Here is a 22,667-nt window from a genome sequence, read left to right on the forward strand (position 1 = left end):
TCTTTTCATTCCCAGTCCCTCCACTTTAAACTGTAGTCAGGGTTGGATTGTTACACTGGATAGACCTTTTCTTTGACAGCAGTCAGTCCATACACCAGAAAGAAGCTCTGGTTTCATTCAGCAGCTGTAGAGGTAGCTGTCCTCACAATCAGCTCCTAAAGAATTTCATTACTCTCGATTTCAGACGTATAATACACCGACTCCTCCTGACGATTACCTCTACAAATCAATCCACAACAGTCACACATAGCATAACAATGAAATACGACCTCTGCATAATAAAAGCCTCAATATCTTTGCCTATTTATTACAGCTACATTCTTTTGAAACGGCTGATACAAATGCGGTGCTCATTGTTTTGTTGTCTTTATAATACTCTGGAAATCTGTTGAAAAAGACTGCATAATAAAGGAGTTCAGCAGAAGACCTACAAGGCTTTTCAAGTTTAAAAAAAGATCTTTTGTGCCTTTTAAAGTGACTTTACAGAGTAAAAAATACAGCGAATGCTGCTAATTATCATTTGGATTTAAAGCAGCAAGCCCTGATTTACTGGGGGTGTAAAGGTCAGAAATTATTGTGACTTCAGATAAATTATCAGACTTAAGCTGCTGTCAAGAGACAGAAACTATTCTGAGAGTTTGAACTGTGCAGAGATTATAATTGTTACAGTTCAAAAGACGCTGTGATGTCACCGATTGGTTGTAAAGTCGTCTTCTGGGGCTTCAATTTTAGACCGAGGGTTGATTCAGCAGTAGTGAGGCTCTACTCTTCAGCACGATGCATGATGCAGTTCTGGGACAGTGACCATTAGTTGTACAACACTTTTCAGAACATATTATGGAATGCTCTTGGGATGGATGGATATTTGACCACTCATCTAGGGAGAATTGGAAGAATCCATTTAAACTGGTTGGTTTCCTGGCACAGACTTGGCTTTTAAACACAGTCTACAGATTTTCAACAGGGGTGAGACCAAGGGATTGGCAAGGTTATTCCAGAAGCTAAATATTAGCCTGCTTTATCCATTCCAAAACCAGGTTGATGTGTGTTATGTGTGTTTGGAATCATTGTCCATTGATTCCTCTTGGAATCATTGGAACACCCAGTTGTGTCCAAGATTCAACTCCAGCTATTGATTGGAGGTGAAGTTTGTGCAATGTGCCAGTATCACGTGCAGGATTTTGACCAATGCCATGAAGATGCCATGCTAAGTTATTAGCTGATGCTAAAAACAAGAACTTGCTTAGCAACTGTGTGTGTGATAGTAGTAGAAAATATAAGTAAGCCATATTATTTGTTATTTAATGCCATTAAAAATCCTCCAAACCGGCCAACGTGAGAGTAAGAAAAACAAAGCAGCTATAGGTGCCTACTTGTGAGTCAAAACAGCCGCGCCTTTAAACATGTTATCGAACACTTAGTCCTTGTACAGTTGTCAGAAAAGGGTGAAACTGTCCATAGGCACCAAAAATGTTTTCGTATCAGGTTGTAAACATGTTTATTCTTTCTGTAAAGTCAGACATTTTAACATGGGGGTCTATGGAGACTGACTCACTGGGCAGTAGAAGAACTGCAGGTTTTGGTACTTCTGCTTCATTTGGCTTCATTCTTCAACGCCAGATATTTATCACTTTATAACAAAGCATTAAGAATAATTATGGGAGTAAAAACAATCTAAAAATGTTACTTTACACATCTGGATCCATGAAATTGTCTTTTATTATTTCACCATCCACTGACACACATGTGCAGCCATGCATGTGTTTACAGTATGTGTGTCACACTGCTCCAGCAGCCGTGCAGATACTGGTCTTCAGTGACTCTGCTGCTGCCGCTTTGTGATGTTTTGCCACAGGCTACACTTTCCAAAGCACGACCCTCAGCTATCACGCACAACAATGTATGAATGAATGAATGAATGGCCTACATTCCCCCTTAAGTAATAATATGACCCCTTTCCCTACTTTGGTGTGACACACTAAAGCTCACAGTCTTTATCTTCAGCTCACTGAGGTATCCTGTTCAGTGTGAGTGTGTCATCCTCTCACAGAGGCTCTGTTTGTCAGTCAGCAGCTGGATTACATCGACTACATGATGCTGTGTGTGTTATTTAGCAGTTTTGATGCCATGTGAGTTGTTTTATAAAATAGGAAATATAAAAATACAGAAGAATTTAATCAAGTATTAGATGGAGTGGAACTTGAAGCTAGCTTTTTTTTTTCTAAACCTAATCAAGTTGTTTTGGTGCCTGAACCATCGGGATTGTTTCATATTATTGAAAATATTCTTCGTGAAGATGTGTGAACAATAAACTATTCTCAAAAGAAATCATCCCAGCAGGTTCTGTGATTCAAACTGCTTTAAGTGAAAGAAGAAATTATTTGTATCTTTATGAAACATAATTTTAAAGGAGGAAAAATAAAAACTGTCCCAGCTGATGCTCAGCCAAATCATCCTGATTTAGAGTTAGCTTTTTCAGGAATTGATCGATGTACTAGCATGAAATTGAAGCTACTCAGATATTTTGAAAATATCTCATAAAGATGTTTTTGTAAATAAAAGATGAGACTGAAAATATCCTGCAGAGCTTTAGCAGCTCAGCTTAAAGGTCCTCAGAGGCTGCAAAATTAGTGTCTGAACAGAACACTGAGGGGTGGGTTTTATTTCAAAACACTGCTTTGGATAAGATGTGTAACAAGATAGAAAGACTGAATAAAGCTGTTTTTAAAAACCCTGACATTTAGTGAATGCTTCATTTGTTATTTTCTGATTTCAAGCATGCATGCTTATTTATTTCTTTTTATAATTTTTAGCTGCCTGACACTTCACCCTGTGCTACCTATCAGGGACAGAGAGAGAGTGAAAAATGGGTAATGTCTTCTGTAATTTTCCTAAATATTGGGCAGCAGATCAAATATCTTCTGCTTGGCAGGGAGGGAATTAACTTACGGTCACAAATATTGGAGGCCTAATCTCACACCTCGCTGAGCATATGCAGATCGAACTCGGATGAAGGGGCACCGTCAGTAGCCTAACAGTTGGCTAGACATAATGCTTGGTTATTATTTCCCCTTTATCAGATGCCAGGAGGGGAGATCAATAAGTGGACATGAGTTTGAGTTTTTAGTGTGGGGCACGCCATTAAAACTGAGTAGATTCTTCTCATTTCAAAGACGACCTGCGGTGGGCTCTTACCTTAATGAAACCGTTGGACGACACCGCAGAAGCCCAGCGGTTCGTCACATCAGGCTGTGGCGAGCTTTGATGGATGTGCTTTGGATTGTTTGCATCCCAACTGGACAGTTTTTTTTATGGGCTGTAGCCAATGGATTTTAATAAACTGAGGTATGAGGTGCGATGTTAGAGGGGAAACTTTTTGAAAGGTTGTACCTCAGAAAAAACCCTCATGGGACCCTAAGTGACACTACTGACTTGTTATGTGATGAAGTAATGACATTGTAATGTAATGTAATAAAGGTGTAGATGATTAATGGGCCTAATCGTGTACACCTAGCTCTGGATACTGACTGGTGGCATTTTAATGCAGCTAGTGTGGGTCACATGTGCAGTTCCTCTAAAAAAAAGCTTGGAAAAAAAAAGCTAGCTTCTGTTAGCCAGATAAGCAGTAGACAATATATGGATGTAATGATGCTGCTATCAAGACCACCACATTTGGGCCTAATCAGGCCTATTTTTGGCTCTGCCAAAAGTCATGAGCCGTGCCCGATATGAGTCATGACAGCTGTTGGATGAGCCAGATGTGTTTAAAAGTTATGACGTGGTTTCAAATTGAAGCAGTAGATGTGGCCCAAAATGTCACATCATAGCTGAAAGCTATGGCTAAGTTGAGGCAGCCACATATTATATGATAGCAGATAAATTTAGGCCCAATGTGGAATACTTATGGCACTGAAGTTGCGGTTACGCTGCTAGTAAATGTTATATGAACAGCCTATGGCCGAGGCAGTTACATTTACCCTTGAGTGAACACTGTCAACCAAACCCAAATGGAGCCCAAGGAAGACTGCAAAGTGGGACACGTTTGGGGAAAACAATTATTGCTATCTGTGGTGAGACAGTCCCCACAAAGCCACGTCATGCTTTGTGTAGTCCATAAGCCCTCTTAGACTCTTACACAGTCTCCGTACACTTTGTGCATCTCACTCAAAAACATTCATAAAACCATCTTGTGAGTAGACTTTGGACTCTTAGGAGAGGATGTACTGTAAGTACGGCGTGATGACTGTGCTACCTGGAGAAGTGTTGCTGCAGTGTCACCATCTGCCGCCCACCCAGCTGAGGCTTCGCCCTCTCCCTTCTCTCCACACCCAGATGTTGTTTGTTCTCCAGCTGGGGATTATTATCACGGATCAGTCTTGATGGCGTAGCTGCAGGGCGAAGGAGTAAACACAGTTAGTTTGTTGTTAATCTCGCATACCATAATCCCACTGAACATTTCAAAGGTACACTGCATCTGTTCACCCCCCCCCCCAACTTTTTCCTATTTGGAAGAGAGCGGGAATACCCCCCCCCCCCTTTCTCCCCTGTTCAGCTCACACACTGTAGTTTTAAATTACTCTCAACATCCCTGTTTTCCCCACAGCTGATGGGTTGTGAGCAGGACTTCCTACTCATGACATTTAAAACAGGGCCTCGGGGTAATCTGTCATTTTGAACCCATGTACCGTGCATGTTAAAAAAAGAGAGAAAAGCATGTTGTTATGGTAGCAAAAGTTCAGGTGCTGTAAATATTATAATGACTATAATACCTCATGGCTGCTCCTTTGGGTGTTTACCTGTCTGGATGGTATTCAAATGAAAAAAATCTGCTGGCCGGGAGAATTTAACACTTACAGTAAACGTGGCCAATATTCGTGTCAGCAGCTCTAATAAACCTGGCATAAATAAGTGGATTTCCAGTTTGTTTGTTTGTTAAAGTCTCGTTTTGCATCGACTTCATGGGAATTTTCCATCTAGAAAAGTTCATTTCTTCTTTAGTGTCAGTCAGTCTAAGCAGCGATATGAGGAAGCTAAGCATAATGATAATAGTTTCCAGGCTATTACAGAAATAATCAGTTTGGCTGAGTGGGTTTATTTTTATTTTTCTGCATGAGTGGAAGCCTCAAGCCACAGGTTTGGCTCGCTGTGACTCACTTTACCAATCAGACTGCATCAGCAGTCCTCCACCATGCAGTGCTGCAGTGCAGGAGAGAATCCAGCAGAAGAATATGGACATGCACGAGGCATCACCGCCCTGAATATTCAGATTCACACGTGTTTGTTACCATCCCAACAAAAACATGGAAGAAGAAGAGTAATGCAGGGTGTTATTAATATGTTTCTACACATGAATGTTTATGCTTTTTCTTACCTGACCTGTGTCGTGTGCACTGATACGTGTCCATCTACATTAAATGGAGATTTTTTCACTTTTAAAGGGTGTTTTTTTAGGTTTGCTTGAATTCAATTCAGTTTTATTTATAAAGCAAAAATTCAGAAGAAAGGTCACATCAAGGTGCTTTGTTTTGCAAAGTGAAGAGACTAAAATATCAGAGAGGAAACATCACCAAGCAGCAGGTTTCCCTTCCTCATGAGCAGCATTTAGTTAGTGCGGGAGGAAGAACTCCCCTTTAACAGGAAGAGACCTCTGGTTGGGGGGGGGGACCTGTGAGGAAACCAGTGATCGAGCCAGAATTATGCCAGAAGCTCGTTGATGGCTACCAAAAGTATCTGGTCAAGGTGCAATGTGCTGAGTGACATTTAACCAAATATTAGTGGGCATTTATCATTTAGAGAAAATCCTACATGTATTCAAACTTGTGCACCCAATTCTTGTCTTTCAAAGTCATTAAAGATGTTTGCTGCACAATCATTCAAGCCTGGAAAAAGCCCCAAATTACTATTCATGCCCACGATGAGTGGATAAAAACTTCTGACCACAACTGTAACAAAGCTTTTTCACAGCAGACGTGTCGAATTGTTAAAATGGAAAAATCGAATGTGTGTTTTAGAAACACATCAAACACATTTATCAGCTAAAGTGAGTTTGTGCTTTTCTTTTTGTAAAGTCTCAAAATGTCCTGTATGGAAAAGATTTATACAAGCGCAAAAAAGCATAAGAGCACTGCCTCCATCATTAAAACTGCAGACTTTTAGAGAATCAGAATGTGAGTAAAAGCCAGGGCCACTACAAAAGGTCAAATAACTAATGGCTCTCTTCTAATTATTCTTCCCATTAGTGTTGTTTTTTAAAGAATGAATTGCAGTCACAGTTTGTTTTTCCTGTAGCCAGCATGAGCTTGTAAAATCAGAGAATAAAGATGGAGGACTTTCACTGTTTTCATACAAAGTCAGGGACAAACCCATTAAAGCATGCGAAGGACGAACTGGTCTTAAGTGAACTAATATGACAGGACTGGTTTCTTAAAATGTTAATCAACGTTTTTCAGGCCTTCGGGTAATAAATCTGCATTTGAGGGAAACTGGCAAACATAGTGAAGTTTGAATCAGGGCTGCCATCTAGTGGTGATTGCTGAGTGGATGCACAGCAGGATAACTGAGGTTTGAAATGTTTCAGGACATTTAGGCCAAAGATTTGAAAAAATGTTGTCGCTGTGTAAAGAATCACATAGAGGACATTTTTCTCTTCTTTATTTTCTTAAAGCGGAATGGGAATATAGATTTCTTCTGACACAAAATCCAAAGGAAACAGTCTAAAATCTCTATTTTGATTTACAGGTTAGCTGTCGTGATTTACTTTACATACAGTACTGTGCAAAAGTCTTGACCCATCCCTCATTTCTTTATCGTTTGCTCCCAACTCCTCTTGAGCAACAGTTTTTCAGGTTTCAGAAGCTCTTTCAAAGTTTTTTGTTTGCTTGTTTCTTTTCTTTTTTAGTTTCAGTTTGATTGACAACAGCTTTACAGCACAACTTTAAAATTATTGAAGAACTGTGGGATCATCCTGACAGAGAACAGAACAAAAAGCTGAAACATCCAAAGAAGAGTTTTGAATTTCCTTCAAGAAGCCTGTAAAACTATTCCTGAAGACTGCTCAAATGTATGTCTTGTTTTTGCATATTTCAAAACATTTTTAAAAATGTGACAAAGCAGTGGAGAAAAAGTCTGACGATGAAGAAACAGAATTTGGTTAAATCAGATCATGTTGATGGATGCTGTGATCTGTGCTGTGAAAAATACACCTTGAAGCTCCGCTTTATTTAAAAAAAAAAAGGCTGGACAGCACATGACTGTTTATAACTTATACTCTTAATTAATTATGAAGGTTTTGAGGGTGCTGAGGCACCATCGTCAGGACGGCTTTATTATTCTTTGAGCTGTGAAGAGCAACAGCTTCACTCCTCATGTCACAGCAGCGGGAAACACAACTGGTTCAGAGGGGCACCCTTTGTTTTTTTTACCTGATGAAGGTCGGCTGGACAGAAACGTGTGATTTAATAAACTAAGGTTACGTGAGAGTGTGGAGCTTAAAATTTATATTTTTAAAACAATTGTGGAAAAAAGGTGGGTTTGATGCCTGTTATAATACTTATTTTTAAAGATGAGCAGAGAAGGAAATCTGCTGCTGTCTTAATGTTTGTGAAATGTTGTGCTTTATTTTTATTTAACTATGTGATACTGTAATAATTCTAAAGCAGCTTCATTATGGTGTTATAAAATAGCTGTATAATGTTGCCCCCTTGTGGCTATTCTAGGTAACGCACACTAATTTAACAAATGTAAGCTTCATGTGGTCGAGCTCCATGTTTTTATGTTTCTTAACATTATACACTATAGAATCTGATTCAAGTGATTTTTCACAAAATATTTAAATATATAACACTAAATATCTAAAACATATTTCACATCTCCAAACCAGAGTGTTACAGAGTGACCGGTTCATCCATAGTTTGGTGTTAAAGTATTGCAGACATATATGTGGGCAACCACAGATGAGGAATACAGGACAGGAATATTAATTTTATATAAGAAAAAACAGAAGCATAAGCATGTTTTTCAATAGCTTTCCAGCAGATGGAGCTCTTCACTCATTTTCCTCAGTAATCTGGAGTCACATGACATCTCTAAAGGAATCATGTGACTTTTGTCCTGAGCGCAGAGTCATGCAACATACATGTTAAACAAACATGGTGCAGACTGACATGTAATACAGATTTCTGATATTTTATATTTATTTCTGTTTGTTTCTGAGCGTAAACACCAGAATAAAAGATGACGGAGGAGTGAGCGGTGTGTATATGGAGGACCAAAACTGCCACAATTTAAATGTGGGGAAGAAAAAAAAAGGTCAAGAAAATGTTAAATAAATAAGCCAAAATATTATTAAAAATATTTGCATGAATGAATTCATATTCAAGACAAATTTTAAAAGCAATTATCTACTTTTGTGCCTTTTATTTGATTTTGTATTAACCCCCCTTTTTATTTGAACCTTTATGATCATCTATCCGTGCCTCTCCTCAGCCGCCTCCTTTAGCTCATCCAGGGACACACTGACACATTCCTGTGCCAGCCAAGAGATGTAATCTCGCCAGCATGTCCTGGATCTACTCCAGGGGCCTCCGCCCAGTAGAATATGTCTAAAACACATCATCTAAGAGGCATCCATACCCGGCTCAGATGTCTGAACCACCACAAATGGTTCCTTTTGATTTGTAGTAGTTGCAGTTGTACTTTGAGCGCCTCCCAAATGACCAAGTTGCTCACCCTCACCTCTCTGAGGGAGAGCCCAGACACATTTCTGAGGAAGCTCATTTCCACCTCAAGTATCCACGTTACAAAAACGTTGACTTTTGGCCGGAGCTCGCGGCCTGAGAGTAGAAATGTAGAACAACCAGTAAATCGAGAGTTTTACTTTCATCACTACAGACCAGCACAGCTTCCACACACCTGCTGATGCCACAGCAGTCCATCAGTCTCCTGCTCCACTCTCCTCTCAGTTGAGAGCAAAAACCAGAGATACTTAAACCAGGGGCGCCACCAAGGGGGCCCGGGGGGCACTGGCCACCCCAAAAACTTGCTGGCCCCCCAGCCCCCCCCTCCAGAAAAATTGTCCTATGTTGGTAATAATTTTAATAAATGTGAGTGCAAGCGAGGAACAAACCCTACAATCAATAAATCAATCAATTAAAACAGATTATTATGGATTTCAAAATGTTACTTGTTTTTCATATGTACCAATTTTGGAATGCATATAATTCTTTTCTTTCTTTTCTTTTTGCCATATTTTTCAAGTAACCTAATTCTATTTTTAGTGCCCCCCATGTTGCCACCCTGATGAAAAAATTCTGGAGGCGCCCCTGACTTAAACTCCTCAGCTCGGAGCAGCAGCTACTCTTCACTGCTGTCCATTTTCCAGCTGAGACTTGGAGGTGTTAATTCTCATCCCAGCCGCTTCACGCTCAGCTACAAACCTCTCCACTGTGAGGTCACGATCATCAAGACGTGCTTTTATTTTTTCTTTCATCTTCTTCTTCCAGCTGCTCCCTTAAGAGTGCCCAAACCTCTCTTTTCCTCCTTCATATCTACATCTACATCCATGAACCACCTCTGAGGTTTTCCTCTTTTCCTCCTGCCTGGCATTATCCAATATATCCACTCTCCCTCCTCTGCACATGTCCAAATCATCTCAGCCTTGTCTCTCTAACTTTGTCTCTGCTCGACCTGAGCTGTCCCTCTGATGTACTCTGATGCGTGAAACTCTCAGCATCTTTAGCTCTGACACCTCCTTCTCCAGCCCCTCACTCAGGACCAGTCTGCCATGTATTTTACCCACCAATGAGGAGGCTGTCACAAAAGTGCGAATCATTCTGAAATTGTTCCACCATTTGTAGACAGCTTTTTGCAGATTGGTGAACTTCTGCCCAAAAAAGTCTCTTCAGCTGTTTCTTTTTAGTACCACTTACTTTTCCAGCCTTCTGTTGCCCCTGTCCCAACTTTGATGAGATGTCTTATTGCCATCAAATTTAAAATGAACTCATATTATTCATACAACAGTAAAATGGCTTGATGTGTTTCCTCTGTTCTATTATAAATAAAATACAGGTTGATGATTCTGTTCACAGTGTCCAAACTTTTAATAGAAATAAAAATAAAACAAATATAAAATACTAACTCCACCTAGTATTAACTTATACTACAAGAGGAAGCTGTGAGTTGATGTCATTATGCACCGATTATATCCTGCAGGGCGTCTATTATTAGACTCCTTCTGTTAATACACACAGTGACATGCAGTTCTTTGGCTGAGAGTGCATCATTGTACCAACGCAACAAATGGTAAATGGACTGGTTCTCATAGTGCTTTTATGAGCACTCAAAGCACTTTAAGAGTCACCAACAGAGATCAGTTTTGTTTTCACTCGGTACAAACAGCGGGAAGTTTCAATTCATGGGTCTCAGCAGGGGTTTAATAGAGACTTCCCCTCACGACAGAGATATAAAGAGCTGAGGGTGAGCACAAGAGTATTCGGATAGCAAGAATACACAGTAATCTAAAAAAGCACTTCAAAATCACCCACCCAACTGTTAGCCCTTTTCTACATCTGGATTTAGAAATCTGCTGCAAATGAAGAAAAAAAATGCTGCGAGTTGAACACAATATAAAAGTTTATAAAAGTATGTGTAACACAAATACTGTTTTTGTCTCAGTGGCCAAAAAAAAGAGAACAACACTAAATTTATCCAGTTATACTGAAATCAGGATGCCTTCATGGGCTTAAAATGTCCAACTTCACAGCAGAAAAGTCCAGCTACTGTAAAACTGTTCTTTTTAAATAGCTCATCCATCCATCTGGATATTGTTAAAGCTTACATTTGGGGTGTGGCCAGTCAGTTTGGTTAGATTTAATCTCTGTTAAATCTCTGAACTGGATTTATTCATCTTATTTGGGCTCTTAGTGCCTTTTGGAGCATTTTAATGGATTATGTGAGAAATCACGTAGTCTGCTGTGTGGTTAATTGTACTAAAAGGCCATGCGAGAACCCCATACTTCAGTTTTAGTGAGTAGAATCTTAGGTTTTGTTGGGATTCAGAGATTCTTTTATTGCTATCATATGATCTGCCTTACGATGACTGCATTAATAACATGTTTTACAGTATTACTTTAACAGTAATATTTCTTACAGGGTTCATATTGCATTGAATATGTTTGTCATCACATTAACCTTTCTATTCACAGGTTTATTTATGATCATTCTATACACAATGCATAACTGTGCTTGTTTCGAGTTGATGTTCCGTCCAAAAGGGTTTTAAGCTTCACTGGTGAGAGTGTCCAGGTGATACATGTTGAGGGAGGATGAGAACATAGCAGGTTAATTGCATGCATGCTTACAATACATAAATCTAGCAACAGGCCTGAGCAAAGGCCCAAGTGTCTTTGACCTTTTTGTAACTGGCTGCCCTTTTGCCTACTTGGTAACAGATGACTGGAGGCTATAACCAGCCCTCAGACACCCTGAAGGCTTAAGACTATGATTGTGCATGGAAGGTGTTGCAGAAAGGGGAAGTTATATGTCTGTTATATGTCTGTTTATAGCTATTGAAGATGTACCAGATATACCATTGACTGTACAGGATGAACTTTTGTCCTGTGTTGACGCCATGGGGGGGCGGATACCCCACTGCTTTAAAAGTGTTCTCAACATGTATTTTTGTCAGAGGACATATGGTGATATGTCTTCTCCTGTGCTAATAAACTCATCGTTTGATTGCACTTTTCTGGAAGCCTCCATCGTTTGTTGTCTGGTCTGCAGTTGATCGATCTCGCTTCAGTTTACATTCAGATGTTGCTTAGCACTAATTCACAAATGTGTGTCTGTGGATCACACCCGCTAACCAAGACAGCTGATAATTTAGCCCTCTATCCTCTTATCCAAATATGTCCATTTCTGGTTCCATACTTTGTCCTTATGTTTGTGTTTTCCTCAGAAAACTTGTAGCATGACATGACAATAAAGGTTCCTTATACAACATGGCTGAAGCTTCCAGTAAAATAAAGCCAATGCAGAGGTGTCTTAAACCTTAAATTCTAGCTGAAGGCCACCAGAGGGCAATAGTTGTGGTTGCAAAAATGTGGATTCCAGAATAAGTTGTAAATCGGAAATTTAATCTGAAATGCCCCCAACTTGGATTTAATACATGAAAAGTCGGAGCAGCTTCACCAAACCCAAGTTAAAAATCCAAGATGGCGGCAGAGAACATATAGTAAAACTGTAAAACTTTTTATTGGTTCTGCCGCTGTTGTGTATTTGTGACTCTCTAACAGGGTGCAAAGTACAGACATTCGTAATTTAAGTAGAAGTACAGGTACTAGTGTAAGACAATACTCCAGTAAAAGCTGAAGTACTGATTCGACTTCTTTACCCAAGTAAAAATGAAAAAAGTACTGGCCCTGAAATGTACTCAAAGTAAGAAAGTAAAAAGTAGCTCCTTGAGGCACAAGACTCAGCTTCAATTTGTTATATAGGACACAAGGAGTAAAAGAGAATTTATATATATTCTGTTGCCTAGAGGTTGCCTCCACAGCTAAACAGAAAAATTAGTACAATCAGGGGTTACAAGTGAGACTTGGCAAGTGGGAGAACACTGAGACCTGTGTAGTGACTCAGCGTGGGCTTAGGTTGTTGAGCAGGTCACCTACTAATCTGCATGCCAACTATCCTGGGGCAAGATACCAACCCAAGGTTGCTCTCCGATGCATCCATGGGAGTATGAATGTGTGTGAGTGTTAGATAGAAAGCACTTACATAAGCACTATATAAGACCCAGTGCATTTACCAAAATAGTAACGGCTCAAATTAATTCCTAATATGAGCTTCAGTAGATTTTCATAGTGTACAGGCTGTGATCAGCTGACCCGCTCTCTGAGGATTTACACAACTGAATTTAAATGATACAGTTCATATAAAGTGAAAACTCAGTGAATCTCAGCATCAGATCTTAAATACAAATTCATCTCTGCTACACTTAATGTAACCTAACTCTGACTACAAGCACCACAGCCACTGTGCACACAATGCTGTAGTGTGCAAGCTAACCTCTTTATCCTGGACAAAACTAGCCAGTATTTTCATCCAACATTTGAATAACGCAAAGTTAGAATAGCTTAGTTTGTTTTGCAGGACGTTATATATAAAATGAAAATACATAATTTATCAAAACACATTACATACAAGTCCAATATGTGATGAAATTATGATATTACATCTAATCTGCAGATTATCAAGCAACACTGAACAGTCTGCATCTTTAAATCCGACCTCTCTTCTTCATCTCCTGTTCTATCTTTCTTATCTTTCTCCAGCTCTTAGTCAAGTTAGCTCTCTTTATTTTCTGCTGTGCAATACCGCAGCTGGATGTTTGTTGAGCTGATAGAAACGTTATGTCGTGTAAAAACTTTATTCCCTTTATGCTAATTCATCTTCTGGAACGCTACCTGGATACAGATACAGACACCTGCACACCTTTCTGGCCCACTTTAACCCCCCAAAGCGCCATAAATGATACTGTGAAACCTAAAGTAACAAGTCTGTTTTGAAAATGTAAGAAGCAGAAAGTACAGATATTTGTGTTAAAATGTAAGGAGTAGACATAAAAAGTTGTCAGAAAAAGAAATACTCGGGTACAGATACCTGAAAACCTGAAGTAACAAAGTATTTGTATTTTGTTACTTCCCACCATACACATACACAGAGAACTGATTCTATTCATGAATGCGCTGCAGTGGTGTTCTTGAGCCCCCAAACAGTGTTGTGCTATGTTGCTCGTGCCTGAGGTTTCTTCCTGTTTAAAGGGAGTTTTTCCTTACATGTGTCACCAAGTGGTTGCTCAGAGGGGGTAGTCTTGCTAAGGAAGAATGGAGGATTTTCTGTGACCCATCCCACCTCGTCACATCTGTTTTTTTGGAAGATCGTGACGATGGAAAAAGGTCCTGTCTTTGGTTTTCCTTCTGTCCTTTAGCCTTGCACTAAACATTCTCTGAAGACAGACTTTATTCAGTGGAGACGGAGGGAAAGGTTTCCAAATAAAAACAGCTTAAATAAAACAAACACCTGCACAAAAGAACAGCACTGTGAGGGTAACGACTTTAAAGTAAATCAAGTTACCTGTAAAGCAAGCACAGCTGTAATCTGATTGTGCCGCAGCAGCCAAAGTTAGATAGCACATGCGCATTAGAGTACTTCAGTTCAGCTCTCGTGCACCCAGAGCTGATCACATTTCTCTGCCTTTGTGTCACCGAGACAAACAGTTTGACATTTATTGCACTTTCCGGTTGGAATGAAGAAGAAACAAAGCTCGTGTGTGTTTACTTTGGCTCTCGGAGAGGAAAGCTCTCCAGTGTAAATAGGGTAATTACATGTCTTCCTTTTGGGCGGGTGGGAGGGTAAATTGGTATAATCAAGGCAGCGGTTCAGCCTCTGGCATTGATGTAGGAATGAATTAGGACAGGAGCTCGCTCAAAGTGCCCCCTGGGTACTGAATGAAGGCATACTTCTCCCCTAAAATCACATCCTGCTGATAGAGCTGCGAGCCAGTCCGGTGACTGTACAAGCAAATGAAGTGACTGGAAGTGCAGGCTGGCAACTCAGACCTTTTACACCTTTGTGCATGAAACAGAGCATTATTTTTATATACTGACAGAAAGCAAAGTAGAAGATCTGCTTCATTCATATGAGAAATCTAATGTGCGTGAAGCTAAAAAAACATAAACAGGTGATGCTATATTACTTATTCGCAGAACCTTTCATGGCTCCGTCTCATTCAGGGTGGTATAGGACTGTAATTTATCTGGTAAACATGGAAATTTTATGCATCCCTCTCTGCTTTCATCCCATAAATAGTCCTTGGGTGAGATATTTTTAGCACTAAGCTATTTTTTTATGCGTCCTTGATGCTGAAGAAGTGCTGTAACCATTCTGTCGTCCCCCGGTCTCCAGTCTGATTCTGCAGCAAACAGTCAGTCTTCAGTCTTTGATGCAGAGCTATTTATTACAGATTCTTCATTATTTTAACTGTTTTTTAAATTCAGGGAATGATTCAGCTCTTTCTCAGCTTTGCTCTGCCGAACAGTGTAATTACACTGAAGCTAAAACACGATACCAATGCAGATTTACTGGAATTTATCTTCCACCAAAGCTTATGGTGTATTTCTTCTTCTCTAGACAACAGTTTGCCATAGTTCCAGAAAATGTTGTACAAATAAAAGAATTCAATTCCTAAAGTTATCTAAAGCTTCACTAATCTGGTCTGCACTCCAAAAAACCCTCCACGCCACACTCCCACGATTTATACACAAATTTTTGGTTAAGTAAAGGTCAGCGTCTCTACAAAAATCATATTCCACGTAGCTTCACTGCATGCTTCTCAGGTTTTTCATATTTTTACTGCCTGCTGTGACTCCAGGACCCACACTGCACTAATCAAAACTGAGGCTTCAAGCCAACAAAAACGCCACAGTCATCAGTTGTTACAGCAAAAATCAGATAATGAGCCCACAGTATGTTTATGTTCAGACACCAGAGGTCTGCAGGGACACAGCTGGAGGTGGAGGCCAGAGAGAGGGGGGTCTATACATCTCGCCTCACAGCCCGGGTGTACGGCGATCAGTACAAACTTATGTGGGACGTAAAGTCAAGAGGTTTTCATTTTATTTAATCTTCCCATCCATCGATTTTCTTAAGCGTTCATCCAATTCAGGGTCACAGGGCTGCAGGGTGAGAGGCGGAGTACACCCTGGACAGTTCAATCAGTTCAGTTCACATTCAGCACTTAACCCAATATGCATGTTTCTGGATGTCAGACTCCACACTGAAAAGGCGTCAGCTGGCCGGATTCAAACCCAGGACCCTCTTGCTGTGAGGTGACAGTGCACACCGCTGGACCAATGTATAGCCCTGCTAAGGAAATGCACTGAGCACAGAGAGAAGCTAACGTTTAGTCTTTATATTCTCCTTTTAGTCCCAATCCCCGGTGTTAGCTGTTATTTCAGATGTTTTTTAGTCTCGTAATCAATCGTTTAGTGAGCATACATCGACTGGACGCCTTGTTTTGAGCTACAGGTTTATTGTGACATAGAAAATAGATGGAAAACTCTCTGAGAATAACCTTTCAGACACTATCATAAATTTCTGTTTTATTTTGGCTACGTTTCCTTCATCATTGGTTTTTCATCATATTACAACAAAATCTGCGTAGTTTCTGGTTACATGATGACTCAGTTTTCCACCTCAGGCGAAGCGTAGGCAGCAAATGACAAACGCCTGTCGTGGTTCTGGATTCTCCTGTTTTATTTTGCGTTATCGGTTTTACTTCCTCAGTTTGGTAATCGTCCATCCCGGCCTGATCAGTCTCACCTGTGCTGTCCTCCACACCTGCTTCCTCTCCCTCAATCACTCTTTCGTATAAATCCTCTCAGCTTCTTTGTCCTGTGGATCGTTCTGCGGTTATCTTGGTGTGAACGACCTCTGCCTGTTCTCGTCTTGCTGCCTGCCTCAACGTGTATTCCCACCACCTATTTTTTGATTTTTGGACTTTTATTCTCACTGCCACCGCCCTCTCCTGCTGCGGAAACCGTTGCAGTAGGTTAAAATCCACCTGCTCATTCAGTGTCTGGGTATTCTTTTGTTTGTTTAGTTTATATGACCGGGCCAGGAAGCGATTCAGCACGATGCAATGAAGAATCAACTGTTTCTTCTACACAACAATCAGTCATCCACACTGTGCTAACACAGTTAGTGCTACAGTACAGATCAGAGATGTGGGGTTTTTTTCCATTGACGTAAAATACCAAAAACTTAACACTGCTGGGCAAAATAAGTCAACCAACACATCAGTGAATGAAGGTAAAATAGTGGGAAAGCCCATCATGGCAGGAGGTGACTCACAGAACACTTAAAGGACACCTCAATGGTGCTTTCAAATACCATCAATTAAAACAAAGACACGTGATGCACGCATTCCCATCACATTGGGTCTCAAGACTTTGTGGTTTAAAAAACCAAACGTTAACCAGAGTTGTTGAATAGCCTCGGGAAACCTATCGACGAGGGGCCCTGCAGGCTTTCAGCATCACTGCAGCTGTGCTATCCTCTCTGAGTGGGAACGCTGTAGAAAAATCCCTGGACGTGACTCAGGTGTGCTCAGCTCCACTTTAATATACTCATTCCACCCTTTCCCAGCTCATCATTCCTCCGGCCGGCTCAGAGAGCGTGAAATGGTTTTTGGTGGCGGGGAGATGATGACTGACTGTAGACTGAGAGCTAGCTGTAGCTACGGTCTCCCTGCCGTCATCTGAAATGGATGAAACTGGGGAGTGTTTCACCAGCAGGTGTTTTAACTTGAGCGCTGTTTGTCAAAGTGAAAACCGTATGTGCTGCTCGGTGGGGAAGCTAACACTGTACCTGGAATTAGCATATTTTAAGGAAATGTGTAGAGAAATGTTTGAGCTGATTGCTGAAGGTCTAAGAGTTGAAGCTAAAGAAACCGAAATTCTTTCAATTGCTGGCAGGATACCCAACTTCTTCTGAAAATCAATCAAAATTTTCTTTTAATGACTGCCTGAAAAAAGCTGATATTTTGTAAATAATTCTGTTAAAGTTGCAGGGATTGACTACTTCGACTGACAGGTGGATGGCGACACAGGCAGCTGTAGCTTCTAGCTATCAGGCTTCAGCTCAGATAACTGGAGTCCCTGAACTGGACCTCAGGACTGAGTTTGTATCGGGGGGGTGTCTCATCCCGGAGCCAGCCTGGGGTTTACTTGTATCCACCCAGTTGCCTGCATGGGTGGTTAACTGTACTAAGAACAGGTCGAGGCTTCAGTTTTGGTGATTAAAATTCTTGCATCTCTTCCCTGGCACTATCAGATGATTACAGCACGCCACCATCTCATCTAAATATTCTCCCCAAAACACTGGAGTGACGTCAAGTCGTCTATGCTAACCCTTCTTGTGATTGTCTGCCCCGCCCTCATTAGTTTCGCCTGTAGCCAATCAGGCCTGAGCTAAATATCTTCAGTCTCTTTATAATTTTATATCTTTATAGACTTTCTCCATGCTGCAGTTAAACATCTTTATTTTTGCTTTATATTTGGATGTTTTTAACCAGCAGCACAACTTTGGTTTGGGATCTGGCCGGTAGCAGCCGTGAATTTCTATCACGAATTTAGGCAAAAATAATCTTCGATCTCATGGACTCATTTTATTCTTGATGTCTTAAAAAGTAGAGGCTACCCTCGGTCTGAAGCATTATAATACAGAGTACTGATAGAACCAATGAAACCTTCCCTTTCTTTAACCTTTAGGCTACCGCCGACCCCTTTTATGTGGCTGTACGGGGCGCTCATACACTCCCCAATCTGATGTTTTAGAGTATCTGCTTCTATGTGGCAGCCGTGGAAGAGATGCAGCAGCAGACAATGGTTAAATCTTTGCCCTGGAGCTACTCTACATACACTGTTTAAAGGTTTTCTTGTACATTGAGATGAGGTCAGCCATGCCGCTGCAGTGACACAAATAATGCAGCTCGCAACAAGCTTTGATATGTCTTTAAATGAGTGTGAGCTGAGGAGATAAGTGAATGTAAATGTGGTGAGATTACAAGTGTCTTACTTATCAAACTGTCTTATCAGTGGAGTAATTGCATCAGTGTGACAGTTCAGTCTGTGTGGTAATTTTTTATCACCGTGAGGGACAAGACCTAATTGTTTACTTTTCCTAATTTATTGTAACTCGCAGCTGTCACATTAGCTCTCTTTTTAAAGTCCTTCCTGCTTAACTCTTCCTGCAGGAAGAAGCCACAGCGGCGCGGACAGTCTGATAACCTGTGAGCTAAAATGGCCACTGAAAACGCTGCTGTTACAGTCCAGACGACCACGAGGCTCTTATATCCATGTGTGCAGACCAGTTTTGGATATGACTACAGGAAGTAAATGTGGACTCGCACACCTGACAATGTGACCCAGATTTGGATTGGATTGACTGGAGTCGACCATGTTTACATCAGATTATTGGTGACTGGGCTGCACACAGACTGTTTCACTTTTCAGACCTGAAAGCTACAGCCATGTTTTTGTCCTGCTTTTTATCCCGGGGGCGTGTACGCCATAGTGGCGAATGTTGTTTGTATCTATACTTGAGTCTGCACTGCTGTGCCATCACAAGGGAACTGAGCTGTTGATGTTGGACTTGGAGCTGATCCAAGTGAGTCTAAATGTATACAGACAGAGCCGAGAAAAGGAAAAATACACGGCCTCTACAGTGGAAGAATACTCTAACTACTGAATAAGTATTTTGAGTGAGATGATACAATTACAGATGGTGAAATTATATTTAACAGGGGCATTACCCTTGTTGAGGACCGGCTGACCAAAGCATCCAGGCCACGGGACAGCTTTGCAAATTCGAAAGACAAGTTGTAGACAAGTTATTAATAATTCCAGTTTTTCTGTAAAAAAAAATGCTCTGCTGCTCCCGGGGATGCCTGGGGTGTAAAACTGCCCAACCACAACCAAAATCAAAATCAGGAAAATCAGCTGTTCACACCTGGTTAATGCATGAAAGCTGAAGCATTAAAAATGATCCAGGTAACAAATTCTGATTCACCTGGAATCAGAATAAAGGGGTTTCTGTAAAAAAACCAATCAGAATCAGGTGGTCAGGAGTAAAAGGACGTTTTGTGTTTCTTGTTCAGACATGAACATAAGCGGGGGACTTGTTATAACCCTAATTATTAAAAAATTGACATCTCATGACATCTCAGTGGCGGCGTCCTCGGTTCAACCCCCGGCTGGGGGACTTTTGGTGCACGTCATGGCCTTTCTCACCCACGTATCCACTTCCTGTCCGCCTCTGCACCAAGAGCCCAAATAAAGAGAAAAACCTTTGTCTGATGATAGCTCCTTTATAGAAGTTGTATGATTTATGAATTCTAAACTTGTAAGTTGACTCACTGACACGTCTGTGTCTGTGGCTGCAAAATACTGATAAGCTTATGAGTAATACATACCCGGGGAGCTTGTTATCAAGAGCCTGACAACCCACTGTGATGAATTCATGTTAAATAAATACATGATGAATAAAGACGGAGCACAAAATAAAACAAACTTCTTTGCTTCTCTAGATTCGTGCCAGTACTGTAGACAGAAAACATCACATTAACTGAAATCAGCCTCCCACACTCACCATCATCTGACCTCTGATCAAGTGACACCCACTGCTAATTTCTTTTATCATTTCTGATGAGCTGATATGTGACTTGATGTGTGTCTTTTTCACTAAACATGAATGAACCGAACGGAGCTAAGCTGAACTGAGCTGAGCTCCGCTGAGGAGGAGGAGGAAAGGCTGCCTGGGATCAGTGCGACCTCATCTGAGTAAAATCATAAAATCAAAATCTTTCCCAGGAAGAAAAACAAAGAGGATTTCTTCTTCATTCGAGCAGAATGAAGCCAAGTGCTTTTAAAAAAGGCCTCGAGTAAATTATTAATCCGGGTCTCCTCCGCCTGTGCCATCCTAGCCTACTTTTCTTGGCACTTTGGGGGAAGCACACTGACTTGTTGCTCTCCATGACACTTCCCAGGCCATACATTATACATGCAGCTATTCTGCACAGATCATGCATACTCGTCATCACAGCAATGAAACTGGAGCTGCAGTATTGTGAAAAAGTCTTGAGCCACCCATTATTTCTTTATATTTTGCTACCAAGAAGCCAGACTCTGTACTGTTTTTGTTTTTAATTGGTTTACAGCAGCAGATCTCCAGACTTTCTGAAGGTCTTCCAAATCTTTTCTTTAGACATTGGCTTGAAGCCTCATCAGAAATGGTCTCAGTGGAAGAGTGGCTGCCAAGAAGCCATTCTTAAGGGGGAGGCTCTGTTGGACATCTTGTCAATATCAGTGAAAACAAACGCAAGAAGGCGCCATCAGATTTGATCCACCATACATTTCCATCTGGAAAGCATTTTATTGGCATCAGCTTCATTTTTCAGAATGACAACAATCCCAAACTGACTGCCAGTGCAGTAAAATCATACTGGGATAGAGAAGCGTACAGTGGAACGCTATCAGTCATGGATTTGCCTCCCCAGAGTCGCGACTTCAACTAGTGTGGGATCATCTTGATAGACAATAGAATAGAAAAAGAAGAGCTTTGAATGTCATTCAAGAAGCCTGGAGAACTAATCCTGAAGATTATTTCATGAAATAAAATAACTCAGAGTTCAGGCTATGCTGAAGAATATAGGTGATCATACTAAATATTGACTTTCAAAGTCATTAGAATTGGCAAAAACTCTCTGTTTTCACCTGAAATCCTGTATTTTCATGTGTGTTGGCACATATCTGAATAAATCACTGTAGCTATTTCCCAACAACATATCAAGAAATTAGGGCTGGCTCAAGACTTTTGCACAGCACTGCAGGCGATGATCTGTGACGTATTCAGGGTTAAAAACAGCTTAAACACTTAAAATGTCTTACACTGTTTTTAATGCCACTTCACAGCTGATGCAACCAGAGAAAATGACATAATTTCCTTCAGGTTGTTGGGTGTTTGTGGCGCGTTTAGATGCGACAAATAAAGAAAGCTCTGCTAGGTTTTTCTTCATCCTCCACATCTCATATCACAGAGAATGAGACCATTTATGTTTAATTTCAGGTCCTATGTTGTAATGGAGCTGATGGAGGGAGGCGCAGTTCATCAAACTGTCATTTTCGGTCACAATTCTGGCTTCTAGTCCATCAACAAACACCGTTTTGTCTGGTTTCACACATTCTCCTTCACTTTTGTCCCTCCATAAAAGTCCAGATTCACTCTCCAGCAGGCTGTGGCAGGCTGACATCACTTCTTATTAAGATATTTAGTTGATTTTATAATTAAAGTTAATGGAAATTCACTTAATTAAAGAGACATACCTGTTTTTTAATTAATCCAAAGTCTGTTAAGTAACCATGTTAAATAATCTCCGGGAACAGCCGTAATCTGGTGTTAAGATCTTACAGACTCTTATAGTCAGCACAAGAAACAAGTAAGAAATAAGGTCAGCTTAATGCGCCGCTCTGAAAGGACGCATTACACTTACAGTGATGATGTGTGTCACTGTCATGTGCAGCTATCAATCATACGTTCCCTGAGATGGCACTCAGTCATAAACACAGCTGCACATTAATACATATGTAATATAGATGGTGCTTTTCTACTACAAGCATCATTCACCCATTCATACACACACATTCTATGCCTAAGCTCATTTAACCTAACCTCACACACTCATACTCCAACCAATGCACTGGAGGCAACTCAGGGTTCAGTATCTTACCCAGCGATACTTGGTCATGCAGAAAGGCCAGCCGTCATTGGACTTAAACTCCATCTCTCTGCTTCCTAGCAGAAAGTGCTGCTGCTTTTAGCAACCTGCATTTTGGATATTTTGATGGGGGTGTGACCAGAGCCTGATGACCAATCCTATTGGACTAGAGCGAGTCAGTCTTACAATGAGAGCTTTGTTAGGACCAGCGGTGGAACAATCAAGTATTGATGCATTTATTGTAAAGCTTTAGTTCATTTTTATTTAGCAGGCTTAAAAATAGATAAAGTTACCCAGCAGTATAAACAGTAAGTAAAATCATCTCCAGATGCAACAT

At 40.7% G+C, this 22,667-nt stretch overlaps 1 protein-coding gene across 4 annotated transcripts in view; it reads right to left on the reverse strand.

The window, feature by feature from the left end:
* Positions 1 to 22,667, reverse strand: part of LOC102081047 (nck-associated protein 5) — a 104,463-nt gene that overhangs the window by 79,426 nt on the left and 2,370 nt on the right. For all 4 annotated transcript variants that reach the window (XM_025903604.1, XM_005463336.4, XM_025903602.1 and 1 more), the window contains exon 2: positions 4,253 to 4,388. In XM_025903604.1, the coding sequence (XP_025759389.1) occupies positions 4,253 to 4,281 (29 nt within the window). In that variant the 5' untranslated portion in view covers positions 4,282 to 4,388. The remainder of the gene's footprint in view (positions 1 to 4,252; positions 4,389 to 22,667) is intronic.

This window comes from Oreochromis niloticus, linkage group LG16, assembly GCF_001858045.2.
Source record: "Oreochromis niloticus isolate F11D_XX linkage group LG16, O_niloticus_UMD_NMBU, whole genome shotgun sequence".
Lineage (NCBI taxonomy): Eukaryota > Metazoa > Chordata > Actinopteri > Cichliformes > Cichlidae > Oreochromis > Oreochromis niloticus.